The sequence below is a fragment of the Pan troglodytes genome, chromosome 7, assembly GCF_028858775.2.
Source record: "Pan troglodytes isolate AG18354 chromosome 7, NHGRI_mPanTro3-v2.0_pri, whole genome shotgun sequence".
Taxonomy (NCBI): Eukaryota; Metazoa; Chordata; class Mammalia; order Primates; family Hominidae; genus Pan; species Pan troglodytes.
This window is the reverse complement of record NC_072405.2, coordinates 79,262,615-79,282,654: the sequence shown is the minus strand read 5'-3', so window position 1 is coordinate 79,282,654 and position 20,040 is coordinate 79,262,615. Positions and strand designations below refer to the sequence as shown.

Here is a 20,040-nt window from a genome sequence, read left to right as displayed (position 1 = left end):
AGACCTTGATATATCTCAAAAATAAATAAACATATATGTATATATGTGTATATGTGTGTGTGTGTATATATATATATAAAATGATGTAAACATATGATGTAGGAAAATACAATATAGTAAGTTAAGATTTCAAAAATCAGGTATTAAAACAATATCAGTTTTGTTTTTAAAATATATAAATATGCATAGAAAATCAAAAAGTATATATTCTGTAATAATAAAAGCACTCCCTCTGAGGAATAGAAATGATTGTTGATGTTCATTTCTTTTAAACACTTTACTTTTCTATTTTCCAAATTTGTTATAATCAGTGCTTATTATTTATAAAGTAAGAAAAATGGTAGGAGGCCAGATGAGGTGGCTCATGCCTGTAATCCCAGCACTTTGGGAGGCCGAGGTGGTAGGATTGCTTGAGTCTAAGAGTTCAAGACCAGCCTGGTCAATATTGTGAGATCCTGTCTCTACAAAAAATAAAAATAAAAATAAATTAGCCAGGCTTGGTGGCCCACACCTATGGTTCCAGCTACTCAGGAGGCTGAGGTGGGAGGGTCACTTGGGCCCGGAAGATTGAGCCTGCAGTGACCTGTGATCCTGCCTCTGCACTGCAGCCTGGGCAACAGAGTGAGACCCTGTCTCAAAAAAAGAAAAGAAAAAGGGTGGGAAAAGTATTAAATTTTACTTCAGAGTGAGAATCTTGGTTTAGTTAAAGGAGAGAATTTTCTAATGATAATTTTCAGTGGGTTCAAGAAAAGAAAAAGCAGCTTTTTAACTCATCTGTTTATTCGTGTCTAAAGATAAGGATACAGAATAATTTACTTCTCAAAATTTCTTCTAAGCTCGAGTTCATAATTGTTATTATTCCTTATTTCTTCTTTCAACCAGAGTTCTATATACCCCTGGCCACACTGATGATCACATGGCTCTACTCTTAGAAGAGGAAAATGCTATCTTTTCTGGAGATTGCATCCTAGGGGAAGGAACAACGATATTTGAAGACCTCTATGATTATATGAACTCTTTAAAAGAGTTATTGAAAATCAAAGCTGATATTATATATCCAGGTGAGTAATTTTAAAATTTTTTTATATTTTTATATTTTTAAATAGAGACAAGGTCTTGCTATGTTTTCCAGGCTGTTCTCAAACTCCTGACCTCAAGCAGTCCTCCCACCTCAACCTCCCAAAGCGCTGGGTATACAGGCATGCCAAAGTGGGTAGTTTTTCAAACCTAGCAAACCATTTGTGTCAAATGATGAGGAAGGTTCATTTTGGCTTGTCTCTATGTATTTGGCCTTGAAGAGATAACATATAAGGCCAGGCTCAGTGGCTCACACCTGTAATCCCAGCACTTTGGGATGCCAAGGTGGGCAGATCATGAGGTCAGGAGTTCAAGACCAGCCTGGCCAACATGGTGAAACCCCATCTCTACTAAAAATAAAAAAATTAGCTGAGTGTGGTGGCGCACACTTGTAATCCCAGCTACTTGGGAGGCTGAGACAGGAGAATCACTTGAACCTGGGAGGTGGAAGTTGCAGTCAGCCGAGATTGCACCACTGCATGCCAGCCTGGGTGACAGAAGCAAGACTCTGTCTGGGGGAAAAAGAAAACATATCAACTACTTCTTTAAAATATACCCCTCTTTGAGAGGCCTAGGTGGGCAGATCACCTGAGGTCAGGAGTTCGAGATCAGCCTGGCCAACATGGTGAAACCCTGTCTCTACTAATAATACAAAAATTACCCAGGCGTGGTGGCAGGTACCTATAATCCCAGCTACGCGGGAGGCTGAGGCAGGATAGTTGCTTGAACCTGAGAGGTGGAGGTTGCAATGAGCCAAGATCCGCCATTGTACTCCAGCCTGGGCAACAGAGCGAAACTCTGTCTCAAAAAAAAAAAAGGAAAATACACCCCTAAGTCCTGTCTAGCTGTGCAGTTAAACTTAAAGAGAAGGCCAAGAGCCATATTAATAACTTTTGATAAAGATATGAGGGTTATTTTTCAACATACAGTTATTAATAGAACTGTTAAAAAGACATAAACTTACATTGAAATGGGAAAATGTTTTCATTCCATAAACCACCATTATTTTTGTTAACTTGATTTTTATTTGGACCACATTTTAGCTGTGTAACTTTGGGTAATGTTTGACCTCTGAGCTTTAGTTTTTTTAATTTACAATATTGAAATACCAATAGCTTCTATATCAACTATAAAATGGTATCTTTATTTCCATTCTCCAGAAAAAGAAACATGTTAGTGTCTCAGATCTCACTAGACTGTTCTACAATATCAATCTCTCCTTCATCTGAAGAGCTAAGAAATGGCCAGGCGCAGTGGCTCACGCCTGTAATCCCAACTCTTTGGGAGGCCAAGGCAGGCAGATCACCTGAGGTCAGGACTTCAAGACCAGCCTGGCCAACATGGCGAAACCCCATCCCTACTAAAAATACAAAAATTAGCCAAGCGTCTTGGTGGGTACCTGTAATCCCAGCTTCTCAAGAGGCTGAGGCAGGAAAATCACTTGAACCTGGGAGGCAGAGGTTGTAGTGAGCAGAGATCACGCAACAGAGTGAAACTCCTTCTCAAAAAAAAAAAAAAAAAAGCTAAGAAAGACACAGGACCCAACAAAAAGGCCCAAAAGGAAAAAGGGACTAGGTCACTTAACTTTCTAAGTTCTTCTAACTTGCTCCTAACCAAGCCATTGAAAGATCCGTCCATCCAGTATCTTCAACACATTTACACTCTGCGATGAGTTCCTACTGCTGGGGGAATAGAAAACATATGGTAGAGCTGGGCATTTAGATTAATATGATGACATTAAAGGATTGCGGGCTGATAGCTTTGGGGGGGTTTGTTTGTTTGTTTTGCTTTGTTTTTGCTAAAGACAGCTATTTTTAAAGCGAAGAGGGCAGACGTTCAGTGAATTCACATTCAAGCTAAGCTAATGAGAGGCTACCTAGTAAAGATTCTAGAGTGCTTTAGTGAATCCAGTGAACTGGCTTACTAGCACAGCAGTAAATTATGCTCTGTAGCCATAGCTACCATATATTAAAGTCTTCTAGCCATCAGGTTTTGTGCAGGGGCCTTTACAGTTGTCATCCTCACCAAAACCCATGTAAAGTAGGTAGTGGTTTCCTCACCACACAGCAGAAGAAACAGCTTAGAGAGATTCAGATACTTCCTCATTTATTAGCCACACAGCAAATAAATGATAGGTCTGTGTCTAACCAGATCCCGTAATAGGTTAGCCTGCTTCTGGATATTTTGTTCTCAAATATTTAAGAACATCATTCTTGCAGACTTATATAATATATAATATTAATGTGTACTGTCTTAAAGGGGAATTAAATTATAGTATAACTTAATCTGGGTTGTCAAAATTTCTGACATACAGAAGCCTATACATAGGATTCTTAAAGTTTTACTGTGGGTCTTGTGAATTTTTAATAGAGCTTGGTCATGTACATGAAACTGCTTTTTACATTGTCCTTTTGCAGTATTTTATAAGCTTAGCCTAATGGTCAAGAGCACAGAGTGGTTAAGAGATCCTGTCAGAATCCTAACTCCACCCCTTCTTAGCTATGTAACTGTGGACGGATTATTTACCCTCCGTATGTCTCAGTTTCTACCATAAGAAATGTGTAATAATTGTACCTACTTCATGGGATTCTTGTAAGAATAATGTATGTTAAGCATTTAGGGCAGTGCCTAGCACATAGCACTCCATAAACATTACCTATTGTTATTATTGTAGTTGCTATTTTTATTGCTGTGTTTTATTGTTAAATTTCTATTCCATATTTTTAATGTACACAATATTTTCTATAGACTGTATTTGCTATAATTTTCTAATTGGGGGGTATTGTATATAATTTTTAAATCTCTTTCACCTGTATAGCTTTCCAAATAGTTCATATTTGACATTTAGTATGCTTTTTCGATATATCATATGAATTATTTTTAAATAGAGTGAGTTAGCTTCTGTTGTACTTAGTATTTTTTTATCTGACTGAAGTAACTCTTATAATTATTTTAATTCAGGACATGGCCCAGTAATTCATAATGCTGAAGCTAAAATTCAACAATACATTTCTCACAGAAATATTCGAGAGCAGCAAATTCTTACATTATTTCGTGAGAATTTTGAGAAATCATTTACAGTAATGGAGCTTGTAAAAATTATTTACAAGGTAATTTTCAGTTTTCTTATTTGTATGTAGCCACAAATTTATTAGAATTATCTATTTAGTAGACTATAGAAATGATAAACTTATATCCCAGATCAGAAGTTATGCCACTTTTCTAGATTTGAGACCAGCAGCCTAAACTTTCTACAGTGCTAAAATTAAACAAAAACTGGCCTTAGAGAACAAAGATAGCCATTTCGAGCCATCATTGAACTTTATATACTTAACTATGTAGGAGAAACTGCCTAACTATGTAGGAGAAACTATCAACAGCCTGATGATTACATTTTGTAATAGTTTTTGCATTATTCTAGCCATCTTGATTATCTTGTGTCCTAGCCTGCACCAAGAGAGGAGGGGTGACCTGCTAGACACAAATATTGGAATGTTAACAGTGAGAAGTAGTAGCAAAGCAGTGAGAAGTAGTAGCAATGCCAAACAATGGAGAAAAAGAAAAAAAAATCAAAGAACATGAGTAAAATAGTATGTAGGGAAAGAGCCTTACACCTCACTGGCCTCTGAGAATATCACTGTATTGACAGCACTATATAGCAGTCAGTATAATTCAGTTTTTCAGCAAATGTTTATTAGATGTCTGCTGTGTAGGCAGCATAGCTTAGAGGTTAAAAATGTAAGCTTTTGTGGCCAGGCGTGATGGCTCACCCCTGTAATCCCAGTATTTTGGGAGGCTAAGTGGGAGGTTTGCTTCAGCCCAGGAGTCCGAGACAAGCTTGGGCAACATAGTGAGACCTCATCTCTACAAAAAATTTTTTAAATGAGCCAGGTGTCATGGAACATGCCTGTGATCCCAGCTGCTCGGGTGGTTGAGATGGGAGGATCACATGAGCCTGGGAAGTCAAGGCTGCAGTGAGCCTACATCGCACCGTTGCACACCAGCCTAGGTGACAGTGCAAGACTGTATCTCAAAAACTTTTTTTTTTGAGACGGAGTTTTGCTCTTGTTGCCCAGGCTGGAGTGCAGTGGCGCCATCTTGGCTCACCACAACCTCTGCCTCCTGGGTTCACGCGATTCTCCTGCCTCAGCCTCCCGAGTAGCTGGGATTACAGGCATGTGCCACCATACCCAGCTAATTTTGTATTTTTAGTAGAGATGGTGTTTCTCAATGTTGGTCAGACTGGTCTCGAACTCCCGACCTCAGGTGATCCACCCGCCTCAGCCTCCCAAAGTGCTGGGATTACAGGCATGAGTCACTGCGCCCGGCCCAAAAACTTTTTTTAAAAAATTAAATTTAAATTAAAATATACAAAGATATTACCCTGTAACCTAATAAATAAATTACAGGGCCAACTGTCTGTAGCATCATGAAAACTTTCTAAGAATAATTTTACATTTATTCATTCATAAAATATTAATGTGTTTCTGCTATGTATTATTATGCTAAACACTGAATATTCAGTAATGAACAAAACAGATACTGCTGCCGGGCCGGGCATGGTGGCTCACGCCTGTAATCCCAGCACTTTGGGAGGCCGAGGCGGGCGGATCACCAGAGGTCAGGAGTTCGAGACCAGTCTGGCCAACATGGTGAAACCCCATCTGTACTAAAAATACAAAAATTAGCGAGGCATGGTGGCACACGCCTGTAATCCTAGCTACTTGGGAGGCTGAGGCACGAGAATAGTTTGAACCTGGGAAGTGGAGGTTGCAGTGAGCCGAGATCGCGCCATTGCACTCCAGCCTAGGTGACAAGAGTGAAACTCTGTCTCAAAAAAAAGATACTGCTACTGTCTTTATGGAGCTTACAACCTATTCTATCTATAGGAGTATATATAGAATATAAAACAAGATGTATACAAAGTGAAATTGTTAAAAATGTTAAACAAGTTAAAAATGTGTTTAAGATAGGCCGGGCGCAGTGGCTCACGTCTGTAATCCCAGCACTTTGGGAGGCCGAGGCAGGTGGATCACAAGGTCAAGAGATCGAGACCATTCTGGCCAACATGGTGAAACCCCATCTCTACTAAAAGTACAAAAATTAGCTGGGCGTGGTGGTGCTCGCCTGTAGTCCCAGCTACTCAGGAGGCTGAGGCAGGAGAATTGCTTGAACCTGGGAGGCGGAGGTTGCAGTGAGCCGAGATGCACCTCTGCATTCCAGCCTGGCGACAGAGCGAGACTCTGTCTCAAAAAAAAAAAATGTGTTTAAGATAAACTTTTGCTACATTTTGCTTTTCTTCAAAGCTTTCAAAAAATTAACTGTGTTCTTTTTTTAAAAAAAAGGAATTTTTTTCACCTTCATTTTTCTTTTAGAATACTCCTGAGAATTTACATGAAATGGCTAAACATAATCTCTTACTTCATTTGAAAAAACTAGAAAAAGAAGGAAAAATATGTGAGTATGCTTCCAAATTTTCTTCTATTACCAGCATTTAAAATATTTTTACAGATGCCTTAGTTTCCTTTGAGGAAAAATAATACCCATCAGAGTTCTCCCATGAATATCACTTTAAGTTGGAGAGACAGGCGCTAGGAAGGTCAGTAGCACAGGGCCAGTGGACCACAAGCTGGAACCAAAAGCTCCCAGGGGAATTAGAATCTCAGTTGGAATTCCAATCCTTACCCACCAGAATGGCAATCAAAGACATGTAGCAGGAAGATAACTTCTCTTCTCCCAGACCCAAAAACCATGAAGAATTTTACATGTGGTAGATTTGGGAACAGCCAAAGGTTTTAAACAGTGGTAAAGGTAGTAAACTTAGAGATGTCAAAGCAGTAATTATGTAATTATTTTCTAGTGTTAGTTTGTCAAACTAATAATCTTTATAGAAATGTAATCCTTAAAATCCAGAATTCTAAGCTTGAATTTGATGTAGAAGCCTTAGCAATGTTTTTACATGTACCGAAAATACCCAACTTTATATTGAGCAACAAAATTATTTTAAGAATGAATGCTTTTTCTAGCCACAAGGTAACTTAAAATTCAGTGCATTTACTTATCTATTGTTAAATTTTTACTCTCTGATTTTCTTTCTACAGTTAGCAACACGGATCCTGACAAGAAATGGAAAGCTCATCTTTAGTTTCAGATTAAAGAAAGCTTTGTTTTATTTTGCTTTGAGAGAATGGTATGTTTTCTTAACTATAGGTTATTTTATAGAGAATATAAAAGTATAAAACATTAAAAATAACCCTAGATATACTTTAAAATAATGTTATATTTATGCTAAAATATGTAAATTACACTATACAACCATATGATAGGTTATTTCTCTAACCTTGTCTTCTAACGTTTTACCAAAAATTCATAATCTAATAGTTTATCAGTTTTCAATAGATTAAATAAAATGATTACTTTAAAAATAATAAAATTTATCTAATTTAAAGTTGATATTATTTTTGGTTGTTAGTTATCTATTACTAGTGATCAGTTATACTGTTTTCTATAGCTACTTTATTTAACAGCACAGATTTCTATGCACCTTTACTCTTTCCTCAACTCTTGTCTCTATCTGTACATAATTGCTTTGTCTTGATGTTTCTATCAACTATATCATGACTATCTATTGGTTCCATAACTCTGTATCATGTGTATTTTCTTATTCTGGTATACCACAAATGATTCATGCAAATGAATTTTTGGTGATTGAAAAATATTAAATTCCCAATTTAAAGTATTATATGATAAATAATTATTTCTGTAATCCATTAATGCAACCAACATACTTTCCAAGTTTAAATCTTAGTATGTAAATAGTCATCAGCTTATACATGAATTAGGTACCAAAAGTTTACATTTAAATTAAAGGATTATAAGATAGGGCATTTTTTATATTTTTATATAAGTAGTGTTCTTATATAGTGGTTAGGTTCACAAGGTAGTCCACCAATGCTTACTTAACTTATACAGTTCTCAAACTACAATACTAAAATAAGCCCAGAATCCTGAGTGTATTTTGTTTACTCTTCCCTAAAGATTGAGACTTAAAAAATTTTTTTTTTGTTTTATTTGTTTGCTTTTGAGACAGTGTCTCTCTCTCTCTGTCACCCAGGCTGGAGTGCAATTGCACAATCTCCGCTCACTGCAGTCTCTACCTCCCAGGTTCAAGCAATCGTCCCACCTCAGCCTCCTGAATAGCTGGGACTACAGGCACATAGCACCACACCTGGCTAATGTTTTTATTTTTTATACAGACAGAATCTCACTATGTTGCCTAGGCTGGTCTTGAACTCCTGGGCTCAAGCAGTCCCCCTGCCTCAGCCTCCCAGCATGCTGGGATGATAGGCATGAGCTACCACACCCAGCCAGACTTAAAATTTTTTTGATTTCCTTTGGCAGCTTCACCTCTTTCTGCCTCTTTTCCCAAGGTCCCTAGCATTTTCATGCCATCCTAATACACTTATTCTCATGCTTTGAAGACCTAGACCCGTATTCCTAGAACTGGTTCTTATTACAAAATAACTTATAAACTCAAAAACAAAAGCAACCTGATTGAAAAATAGACAAAGAACTTGAGTAGACATTTCTCCAAAAAAGATATACAAGTGGCCTATAAGCACATGAAAAGATATTCATCATCACTCATCATTAGATAAATGTTAAAACCCTGAGATACCACTTCAGGCCCATTACGATAGCTGTTACTAAAAATTAAAAATTTTAAAAAAAAAACAGAAAATAACAAGTGTTGGCAAGAATGTGGAGGAATTAGAACCCTTGTGCATTGCTGACGGGAACATAAAATAGTGTAGCCACTATGGAAAACAGTATGATACTTCCTCAAAAAAACCTTTAGAATTACCATATGATCAGCAATTTATCTTCTGACTATATACCCAAAAAATTAAAAGCAGGGACTTAAACAGACATTTGTACATCCATGTTCACAGCAACTTTATTCACAATAGCCAAAAGATGGAAGCAACCTAAATGTCCATTGAAGGATGACTGGATAAATAAAATGTGGTATACACATACAGCAGAATATTAGTTCTTCTTAAAAAGGAGGGAAATTCTGACGTGGGCTACAACATAGATGAACCTTGAAGACATTATGCTAAGTGACATTAGCCTGTCACAAAAGGATAAATACTATACAATAGTACTTATAGGAGGTGCGTAGAGTAGTCAAATTCATACAGACAGAAAGAATGGTGGCTACCAGGGAATAGGAGGAAGGGGAAATGGGAAAATAGTGTTTCATGTAAGAAGTTTTGCAGTTTGGGTAGATGAAAAGAGTTCTGGGGATAGGTGATAATGGTGATTGCAAAACACTGTCAATGTACTTGATGTCACTTAATGATACTGTGTTAGGGTTCTCCAGAGGGGCAGAACCAATAATATTACTGTATATATAAAAGGGAGGTTATTAGGGAGAATTGGCTTACACAGTTACAAGACAAAATCCCACAATAGGCTATCTGCAAGCTGGGGAAATAAGAAGCCGGTAGCCTAGCTCGGTCCAAGTTCAAAAGCCTCAAAACCAGGGAAGCCAACAGTGCAGCCAAGGCTGAGGCCAAAGGATTTATTCTTTTTTTTTTTTTTTTGCAACAGAATCTCACTGTGTTGCCCAGGCTAGAGTGCGGTGGTGCGATTTCAGCTCACAGCAACCTCTGCCTCCTGGATTCAAGCAATTCTCCTGCCTCAGCCTCCCAAATTGCTGGGATTATAGCCCCAGCTAATTTTTGTATTTTTAGTAGAAACTGAACTGGTTCTTATTAGAACTATATTTTTAGTTTCACCATGTTGGCCAGGCTGGTCTCAAACTCTAGGATTCATTCTTGATATGCCTCTCTTCCTCCTCTTATAACCAAATCTTCACCAAGTATGTAATGCCTATTCCACCTCCAGAATGTATCACTACCTCTTACCCCACCAATACTCCTTAGTCCAGGCCATGGTCCTCTCTTGCCTGAACTAGTGCAATCAATTCTGGGCTTCCTACCTCTATTCTTGGAGGAAGTTGGGGAACAGGGGTGAGAAGGGCATTCTGAGCTGAGGAAATCTTACGTAAAAGCCATGGAATTATTGTCTTTTTATAGTACTGTGGCCCACTTCAGATACTGCAGGCTGCAATTAGATATATTGGAAGAGGGGTGATAATGGAAGGCTAGTACATTTATTGTTTATGGAAAGAGTCTAGCAACTGAGAGCTTTAACCAAAACAATGGCATTCATTAAATGTCTGCTTTGTCCTGGGTACTGGGCCAGGCCCTGGGCATACAAAGGTAAACAAAGGAAGCTCATATTTTAGTTATGAAGACATACAATTACCATGTGCTACAGTAAAGGAAGAGGAGCTAACCTGGCTGAGTTATAGAAAGCTGCTTAGAGGACCCTGAGCTCAGTCTTAAAAGATGAGTACATGGTAGGCAGACGAAGTTAGGCGTATTTGTATGGGAGACGAGAGGAGTTGTTCTAACTGGAGGAAATCGTGTATGCATATAAACAGATATGGCAGAGCATCATTTGGTTGGGGAACTAATTTATACAACTAGAATTTATGGTATTGTGTGTTGAGGCCATAGGGATAACAAGAATCTCATGGGAACACAGAATTCACACAGAAAGCAACGTATTGTCATCCAGCCATGCTTCATACAGATTGGAGTATATATACTTTAGGAATTGGAAAGCAGTTCAGGTTCTGGGGCAATTCTAGTGTTATTTAGTTGTATCCTCACAGCAAGAGTTGGCCCTCTTCTATTATGGTGATTTCATTCCTCTATTCATTTCCATTACTTCAGACAATCACTTTACCTTCCGTTCAGAACACCCGGAAGTTTTGGCTGACTCATTTTCTGTTTATTCAAGAGTTTCCGAAGCCTGCTTGTCGTCACCTCTGCCTTCTCTCTGCATATCTTCAGCCTCTGTTTGGCAACTGAGTAGCCCTCTTTGTATCTCGGGTACTGATCTCCTCATAGAAAACAATCTGATTGGTGTGTTTGTTCTCTGTTTGAGAGAATTTTCTTGCCACACTTTCTTATATGTTACTGACCAGCCTTTATGCTGACTGCTCTGGACCAATCATCTGGGACGAGAAGTTTTATCAGAAGGGGACAGGGACCCCATTGAACAGAGGCAGTGGGGAGCATAAGCATTCTGAGATTTGGTCTTTTCAGTATAGTGGGGGAAGGAAAAAAACAGAAGAGGTACCAAGGATACTAGAATAAGGGATAAGAGATAGGATAAATATTTAAGAAGAGGAATAGCACTTAGAAACCTATTAGATATTGAGAGATGGGGGATCAGGCAGAAAGAGAGAAGTCTAGAAGAGCTATAGATTTCTGGCTTGGGCAGCTGGGTAGATGTTGGTAACCAGATTGAGAGAATAGAGGAAATGGGACAGGTAGAGTACAGAAGAGAAGAAAGATGCATTTTACTACAGATACAAGTTTGAAGTACCAGGAAACATCCAAAGGGAGATACCTAGTAGGCACTCAGATATATGGAACTGGAGCTAAGCAGATAAGATATATTTTGTTACAGGTAACAGAAACTTATTTCAACAAGCTTAAGCAAAAGGGGAAGTTGGTTGGCACATGTAACCAACCTGAGAAGAATAAGGGTAGAGCAGAGCCAGGCCTGTGAACAAGAACAGATGTTTACATCCCATCAATACAACCCCAAACCTCTCACCTCTATTTATCTTTGCAAGTAAGAGACCCCACAGTCAACTGGGTTCTTCACGTGATGAAGGACATGGACATGGTTATGGGAGCTCTGGGCTCATGTTATTTTTTTTTTATTTTTTATTTTATTTTTTTTTTTGAGACAGGATCTTGCTGTATCACCCAGGCTGGAGTGCGGTGCCACAAACATGGCTCACTGCAACCTCTGCCTCCCGGGCTTGAGTGATCCTCCTGCCTTAACTTCCCCAGTAGCTGGGACCACAGGTGCAGGCTACCATGCCTGGCTAATTTTTATTTATATTTTTTTTTGTAAAGATAAAGTCTTGCCATGTTGCCCAGGCTGGTCTTGAACTGAGCTCAAGCAATCCTCCTGCTTCAGTCTCCCACAGTGCTGGGATTACAGTCATGAGCCACCATACCTGGCCTCTAGGCTCATATTCTCACCACTCTATAACCAGCAGAAAAAGCTGGTTTGTCTAGCTTCGAGATGAAAAACCCTAGGGGAAGAATTCAGTGATTTATACTGGCTCATTACCCATTCCTTAGACCAGTCCCTGTGGTCAAGGAAACATTAGGTACTGCATTTAGCCCAGCTACCCCTGTGGCTGGAGTGAGCAAAGTCTGTTCCCAGAAGAAGACTGTCACAGGAAGATTCTGGACAAATATAGTTACCTTACTAAATAACTTTGCTTTCTTTCTAATTTGTGTAAAATATATAATAAATAAATCCAATTTTTCTGCAGCAATTTACAGAATGACTGGGTCAACTCTGTGCAACGTTAATCGTTTCTGTGTATTTCTCTTGCGACTTTGAGTATTTTGAAGTCATCTCTCCAGAAAAAGTTAGTGAAGTGGCTGGTAGCAGGGAAGGTAGAATCCTGGAGAACATGTGAAAAGAATCAAGGGCAGATAGTCTTATTTCTGCCAGTGCTGTTTATCAGTGCCCCCTCCAAAGTCTGTGCTTATAAACACAACACATCAAAATGAGACCTGCCGCCAATTTTCAGGGAATGTTGGAGAAGGAAAACTCTCATTATTATCAGTCTTTCCCTCCTATTCTATTTTTGGGGGTGCTTGGAAGGATACTTCTGCTTTAACTTTTATTTTAAAAAATAGAGATGGGGTTTGCCATGTTGCCCAGGCTGCTCTAGAACTCCTAGACTCAAGCTATCCACCAGCATCAGCCTCCCAAAGTACTAGGATTATAGGCACGAGCCACCACACCCAGCCAATACTTGTGTTTTGTTAGGGGATATATGTTCAGTATTTGAAATATTGGGGGATCTGTCCCAAGATGGCCGAATAGGAACAGCTCTGGTCTGCAGCTCCCAGTGTGATCGACGCAGAAGACGGGTGATTTCTGCATTTCCAACTGAGGTACATGGTTCATCTCACTGGGACTGGTTGGACAGTGGGTGCCGCCCACGGAGGGCAAGCTGAAGCAGGGTGGGGTGTCGCCTCACCCGGGAAGTGCAAGGGGTCGGAGAATTTCCCTTTCCTAGCCAAAGGAAGCCGTGACAGACTGTACCTGGAAAAATGGGACACTCCCACCCAAATACAGCAATTTTCCCGAGGTCTTAGCAACCACCAGACAAGGAGATTCTCTCCTGTGCCTGGCTCAGTGGGTCCCATGCCCACGGAGCATTGCTCACTGCTTGCACAGCAGTCTGAGATCAAACTGCAAGGCAGCAGCCTGGCTGGGGGAGGGGCATCCACCATTGCTGAGGCTTGAGTAGGTGAACAAAGCGGCCAGGAAGCTCGAACTGTGCAGAGCCCACCGCAGCTCAGCAAGGCCTACTGCCTCTAGACTCCACCTCTATGGGCAGGGCTTAGCTGAACAAAAGGCAGCAAACAACTTCTGCAGACTTAAACATCTGCAGCTCTGACAGCTCTGAAGAGAGCAGTGGTTCTCCCAACACGGCGTGTGAGCTCTGAGAATGGACAGACTGCCTCCTCAAGTGGATCCCAGACCCCCATGTAGCCTAACTGGGAGACACATCCCAGTAGGGGCCGACAGATACCTCATATAGGCAGGTGGCCTTCTGGGACGAAGCTTCCAGAGGGAAGGATCAGGCAGCAATATTTACTGTTCTGCAATATTTGCTGTTCTGCAGCCTCCACTGCTGATACCCAGGCAAACAGCATCTGGAGTGGACCTCCAGCAAACTCCAACAGACCTACAGCTGAGGGACCTGTTAGAAGGAAAACTAAAAAACAGAAAGGAATAGCATCAACATAAACAAAAAAGACATCTACACCAAAACCCCATCTGCAGGTCACCAACATCAAAGACCAAAGGGAGATAAAACCACAAAGATGGGGAGAAACCAAAGCAGAAAAGCTGAAAATTCTAAAAATCAGAGCACCTCTTCTCCTCCAAAGGATCACAGCTCCTTGCCAGCAATGGAACAAAGCTGGGCAGAGAATGACTTTGACGAGTTGACAGAAGTAGGCTTCAGAAGGTCGGTAATAACAAACTTCTCTGAGCTAAATGAACATGTTTGAACCCATCGCAAGGAAGTTATAAACCTTGAAAAAAGGTTAGACGAATGCCTAACTAGAATAAACAGTGTAGAGAAGACCTTAAATGACCTGATGGAGCTGAAAACCATGGCAAGAGAACATCGTGACACATGCACAAGCTTCAATAGTCAATTTGATCATATGGAAGAAAGAGTATCAGTGATTGAAGATCAAATTAATGAAATAAAGCGAGAAGACAACGTTAGAGAAAAAAGTAAAAAGAAATGAACAAAGCCTCCAAGAAATAAAGGACTATGTGAAAAGACCAAATCTACGTTTCATTGGTGTACCTGAAAGTGATGGGGAGAATGGAACCAAGTTGGAAAACAGTCTTCAGGATATTATCCAGGAGAACTTCCCCAAGAAATAAAGAAGGCCATTACATAATGGTAAAGGGATCAATTCAACAAGAAGAACTAACTATCCTAAATATATATGCACCCAATACAGGAGCACCCAGATTCATAAAACAAGTTCTTAGAGACCTAAAAAGAGACTTAGACTCCCACACAATAATAATGGGAGACTTTAACACCCCACTGTCAATATTAGATCAATTAGTCAGAAAATTAACAAGGATATCCAGGAATTGAACTCAGCTCTGCACCAAGCAGACCTAATAGACATCTACAAAACTCTCCACCCCAAATCAACAGAATATACATTCTTCTCAGCACCACATCACACTTCTTCCAAAATTGACCACATAATTGGAAGTAAAGCACCCCTCAGCAAATGTAAAAGAACAGATATCACAACAAACTGTCTCTCAGACGACAGTGCAATCAAATTAGAACTCAAGATTAAGAAACTCACTCAAAACCGCTCAACTACATGGAAACTAAACAACTTGCTCCTGAATGACTACTGGGTAAATAACGAAATGAAGGCAGAAATAAAGATGTTCTTTGAAACCAATGAGAACAAAGACACAATGTATTGGAATCTCTGGGACACATTTAAAGCAGTGTGTAGAGGGAAATTTATAGCACTAAATGCCCACAAGAGAAAGCAGGAAAGATCTAAAATTGACACCCTAACATCACAATTAAAAGAATTAGAGAAGCAAGAGCAAACACATTCAAAAACTAGCAGAAGGCAAAAAATAACTAAGATCAGAGCAGAACTGAAAGAGATAGTGACACAAAAAAACCTTCAAAAAATCAATGAATCCAGGAGCTGGTTTTTTGAAAACATCAACAAAATTGATAGACCGCTAGCAAGACTATTTAAAGAAGAAAAGAGAGAAGAATCAAATAGACACAATAAAAAATGATAAAGGGGATATCACCACCAATCCCACAGAAATACAAACTACCATCAGAGAATACTATAAACACCTCTACACAAATAAACTAGAAAATCTAGAAGAAATGGATAAATTCCTGGACACATACACTCTCCCAAGACAAAACCAGGAAGAAGTTGAATCTCTGAATAGATCAATAACACGCTCTGAAATTGAGGCAATAATTAACAGCCTACCAACCAAAAAAAGTCCAGGACCAGATGGATTCACAGCCAAATTCCACCAGAGGTACAAAGAGGAGCTGGTACCATTCCTTCCGAAACTATTCCAATCAATAGAAAAAGAGGGAATCCTCCCTAACTCATTTTATAAGGCCAGCATCATCCTGATACCAAAGCCTGGCAGAGACACAATAAAAAAAAGAGAATTTTAGACCAATATCCCTGCTGAACATCGATACAAAAATCCTTAATAAAATACTGGAAAACTGAATCCAGCAGCACATCAAAAAGCTTATCCACCATGATCAGGTCGGCTTCATCCCTGGGATGGAAGGCTAGTTCAACATATGCAAATCAATACATATAATCCATCACATAAACAGAACCAACGACGAAGACCACATGATTGTCTCAATAGATGCAGAAAAGACCTTCGATAAAATTCAACAGCCCTTCATGCTAAAAACTCTCAATAAACTAGGTATTGAGGGAACATATGTCAAAATAATAAGAGCTATTTATGACAAACCCACAGCCAATATCATACTGAATGGGCAAAAACTGGAAGCATTACCTTTGAAAACCGGCACAAGACAAGGATGCCCTCTCTCACCATTCCTATTCAACATAGTGTTGGAAGTTCTGGCCAAGGCAATCAGGCAAGAGAAATAAAGGGTATTCAATTAGCAAAAGAGGAAATCAAATTGTCCCTGTTTGCAGATGACATGATTGTGTATTTAGAAAACCCCATCATCTCAGCCCAGAATCTCCTTAAGCTGATAAGCAACTTCAGCAAAGTTTCAGGATACAAAATTTAATGTGCAAAAAACACAAGCATTCCTATACATGAGTAACAGACAGAGAGCCAAATCATGGGTGAACTCCCATTCACAATCACTACAAAGAGAATAAAATACCTAGCAATCCAACTTACAAGGGACGTGAAGGACCTCTTCAAGGAGAACTACAAACCACTGCTCAACAAAATAAAAGAGAACATGAACAAATGGAAGAACATTCCATGCTCATGGATAGGAAGAATCAATATAGTGCAATTGGCCATACTGCCCAAGGTAATTTATAGATTCAATGCCATCCCCATCAAGCTACCAATGACTTTCTTCACAGAATTGGAAAAAACTAAAGTTCATATGGAACCAAAAAAGAGCCTGCATTGCCAAACAATCCTAAGCCAAAAGAACAAAGCTGGAGGCATCACGCTACCTGACTTCAAACTATACTGCAAGGCTACAGTAACCAAAACAGCATGGTACCAGTACCAAAACAGATATATAGACCAATGGAACAGAACAGAGGCCTCAGAAATAACACCACACATCTACAACCATCTGATCTTTGACAAACCTGACAAAAACAAGAAATGAGGAAAGGATTCCCTATTTAATAAATGGTGCTGGGAAAACTGGCTAGCCATATGTAGAAAGCTGAAACTCGATCCCTTCCTTACACCTTATACAAAAATTAATTCAAAATGTATTAAAGACATAAATGTTAGACCTAAAACCATGAAAACCTAGGCAATACCATTCAGGACATAGGCATGGGCAAGGACTTCATGACTAAAACACCAAAAGCAATGGCAACAAAAGCCAAAATAGACAAATGGGATCTAATTAAAATAAAGAGCTTCTGCACAGCAAAAGAAACTACCATCAGAGTGACCAGACAACCTACAGAATTGGAGAAAATTTTTGCAATCTACCCATCTGACAAAGGGCGAATATCCAGAATCTACAAATAACTCAAATTTACAAGAAAAAAACAACCCCATCAAAAAGTGGGCAAAGGATATGAACAGACACTTCTCAAAAGAAGACATCTATGCAGCCAACAGACAAATGAAAAAATGCTCATCATCACTGGTCATCAGAGAAATGCAAATCAAAACCACAATGAGATACCATCTCATGTCAGTTAGAATGGCAATCATTAAAAAGTCAGGAAACAACAGATGCTGGAGAGGATGTGGGGAAATAGGAATGCTTTTACACTGTAGGTGGGAGTGTAAATTAGTTCAACCATTGTGGGAGGCAGTGTGGCGATCCCTCAAGGATCTAGAATTAGAATTACCATTTGACCCAGCAATCCCATTACTGGGTATATACCCAAAGGATTATAAATCATTCTACTATAAAGACACATGCACACATATGTTTATTGCAGTACTATTCACAATAGCAAAGACTTGGAACCAACCCAGATGTCCATCAATGATAGACTGGATTAAGAAAATGTGGCACATATACACCATGGAATACTATGCAGTCATAAAAAAGGATGAGTTCATGTCCTTTGCAGGGACATGAATGAGGCTGGAAACCATCATTCTCAGCAAACTATCACAAGGACAGAAAACCAAGCACCACATGTTCTCATTCATAGGTGGGAATTGTTCAACTGAACAATTGGACACAGGGCGGGGAACATCACATACTGGGGCCTGTTGTGGGGTGGGTGGCTGGGGGAGGGATATCATTAGGAAATATACCTAATGTAAATGACGAGTTGATGGGTGCAGCAAACCAACATGGCACATGTATACCTATGTATCAAACCTGCATGTTGTGCACGTGGACCCTAGACCTTAAAGTATAATAATAATAATAAAAAGAAATATTGGTTGTGAAAGTCTTGGTTCCACCTGCATTGGTGCCTTTTAAAACAAATTTGGAATTAAAGTGACTAGTGGGGGAGGGGGCACATAAAAGTGGACTTACTTGTGTATGCAGAATGTATCTCTGGAAAGATATCAAAAATATTAAAAGACCAATAACATTGGTTCCCTCCCAGGAGGAGAACTTTTAAGTGGCTAAGGGATGGAGGATAGGACCGGAAATTTTACAGTATACCCATTTATATCTTTAGGAATTGAATTATTTGAATGTATTGCCTATTTAAAGTATAAATAATAAAACATTTTAATGAACATTAAAGGCCTGAGCTGTCTCATAGAATCTAATGGGGGAGTAGATGACCACTGGGAACTAGTGAGAACTAGTCTACAGTGAGGAGTTTATGATAGAGGTCTGGGTTAGAGATAGAGATTGGGAAGTCATCAGCACTGAGGTTGCAATTGAAGCAATGGGTGAGTGTGTGTAGACAACCTTGGGGTGGATACAGTAGTCCCCCGTTATCTGCAGTTTCACTTTCTGCAATTCCAGTTACCCACAGTCAACTGGGTCCAAAAATAGCTAAGTACAGAACAATAAGATATCTTGAGAGAGAGAGAGACCACATTCACATAACTTTTATTACAGGATACTGTTTTAATTGTTCTACTTTATTATTGTTAATATCTTACTCTGCCTAATTTATAAATTAAACTTTATCATAGGTATGTATATATGTATGTATAGAAAAAAACAGCAATGTATATATAAGGTTTGATGCTATTTGGTATGCAGTTTCAGGTATCCACTGGGGATCTTGGAATGTATCCCCAACAGTTAAGGGAGGACTACTGTATATAGGAAAAGAAGCTGCCAAAGATTAGAAAGATTGAATCAAGCACAGGACAATCACTGGGGGAGTAGTGTTTATCAGCCAAAAGAGGTGTCTGAAAAAGGAAGGTCAACAGTAGTAAATGAGGACTCTATTTTATGTGCTGCTTATGCTTATTTTGTCCATTATTGGATGATATAACATTAAATTATCAACAAAGTGCTTGTTACCAGTTTTATCCAGAGAAATTACTCATAATGCTAAATTTTAAACATTCTGAATCCCCAACAATCCACATTAAAAGCCATTAACATTATGTACAGTTTTTTAAAACATTAAGCATTATTCTTTGAAATAATGCTTATTATTATTGCTACTCCTTTCCCAGACCCAATAAAAAATAATAAGTATATAGAGGTATATATTCAAATAATAGTAAAAGAGGCTAGGCATGGTAGCTCACACCTGTAATTCCAGCACTTTGGGAGGGTCAGGCAGGAGGATCACTTGAGCTCAGAAGTTCACAAGAAGCCTGGGCAACATAGTGAGACCTCCTCTCTACTAAAATTAAAAAAAAAAATTAGGTGGGCATGATGGCGCTCTTGTAATCCCAGCTACTGTGGGGTCTAAGGTGGGAGGATCCCTTGAGCCTGGAAGGTTGAGGCTACAGCGAGCTGTGATCATGCCACTGCACTCCTACCTGGGCAACAGAGTGGAACTTTGTCTCAAAGGGAAAAAAAAAGGAAAAGAAAAATAGCTCTATGAAAAAACTTTGGAAAATAAAAACATATATAACCAAAATACATGGAAGTTT

General features: G+C 39.2%; 2 protein-coding genes across 2 annotated transcripts in view; one reads left to right on the top strand and one right to left on the bottom strand.

The window, feature by feature from the left end:
• LACTB2 (lactamase beta 2) overlaps positions 1-7,816 on the top strand; it is a 32,008-nt gene extending 24,192 nt beyond the window's left edge. Inside the window, exons 4-7 of the mRNA XM_016959565.3 lie at positions 883-1,061; positions 4,039-4,187; positions 6,453-6,534; positions 7,179-7,816. Coding sequence (XP_016815054.1) covers positions 883-1,061; positions 4,039-4,187; positions 6,453-6,534; positions 7,179-7,222 — 454 coding nt within the window. The 3' untranslated portion in view covers positions 7,223-7,816. The remainder of the gene's footprint in view (positions 1-882; positions 1,062-4,038; positions 4,188-6,452; positions 6,535-7,178) is intronic.
• Positions 1-20,040, bottom strand: part of XKR9 (XK related 9) — a 125,201-nt gene that overhangs the window by 88,590 nt on the left and 16,571 nt on the right. The window lies entirely within an intron of this gene.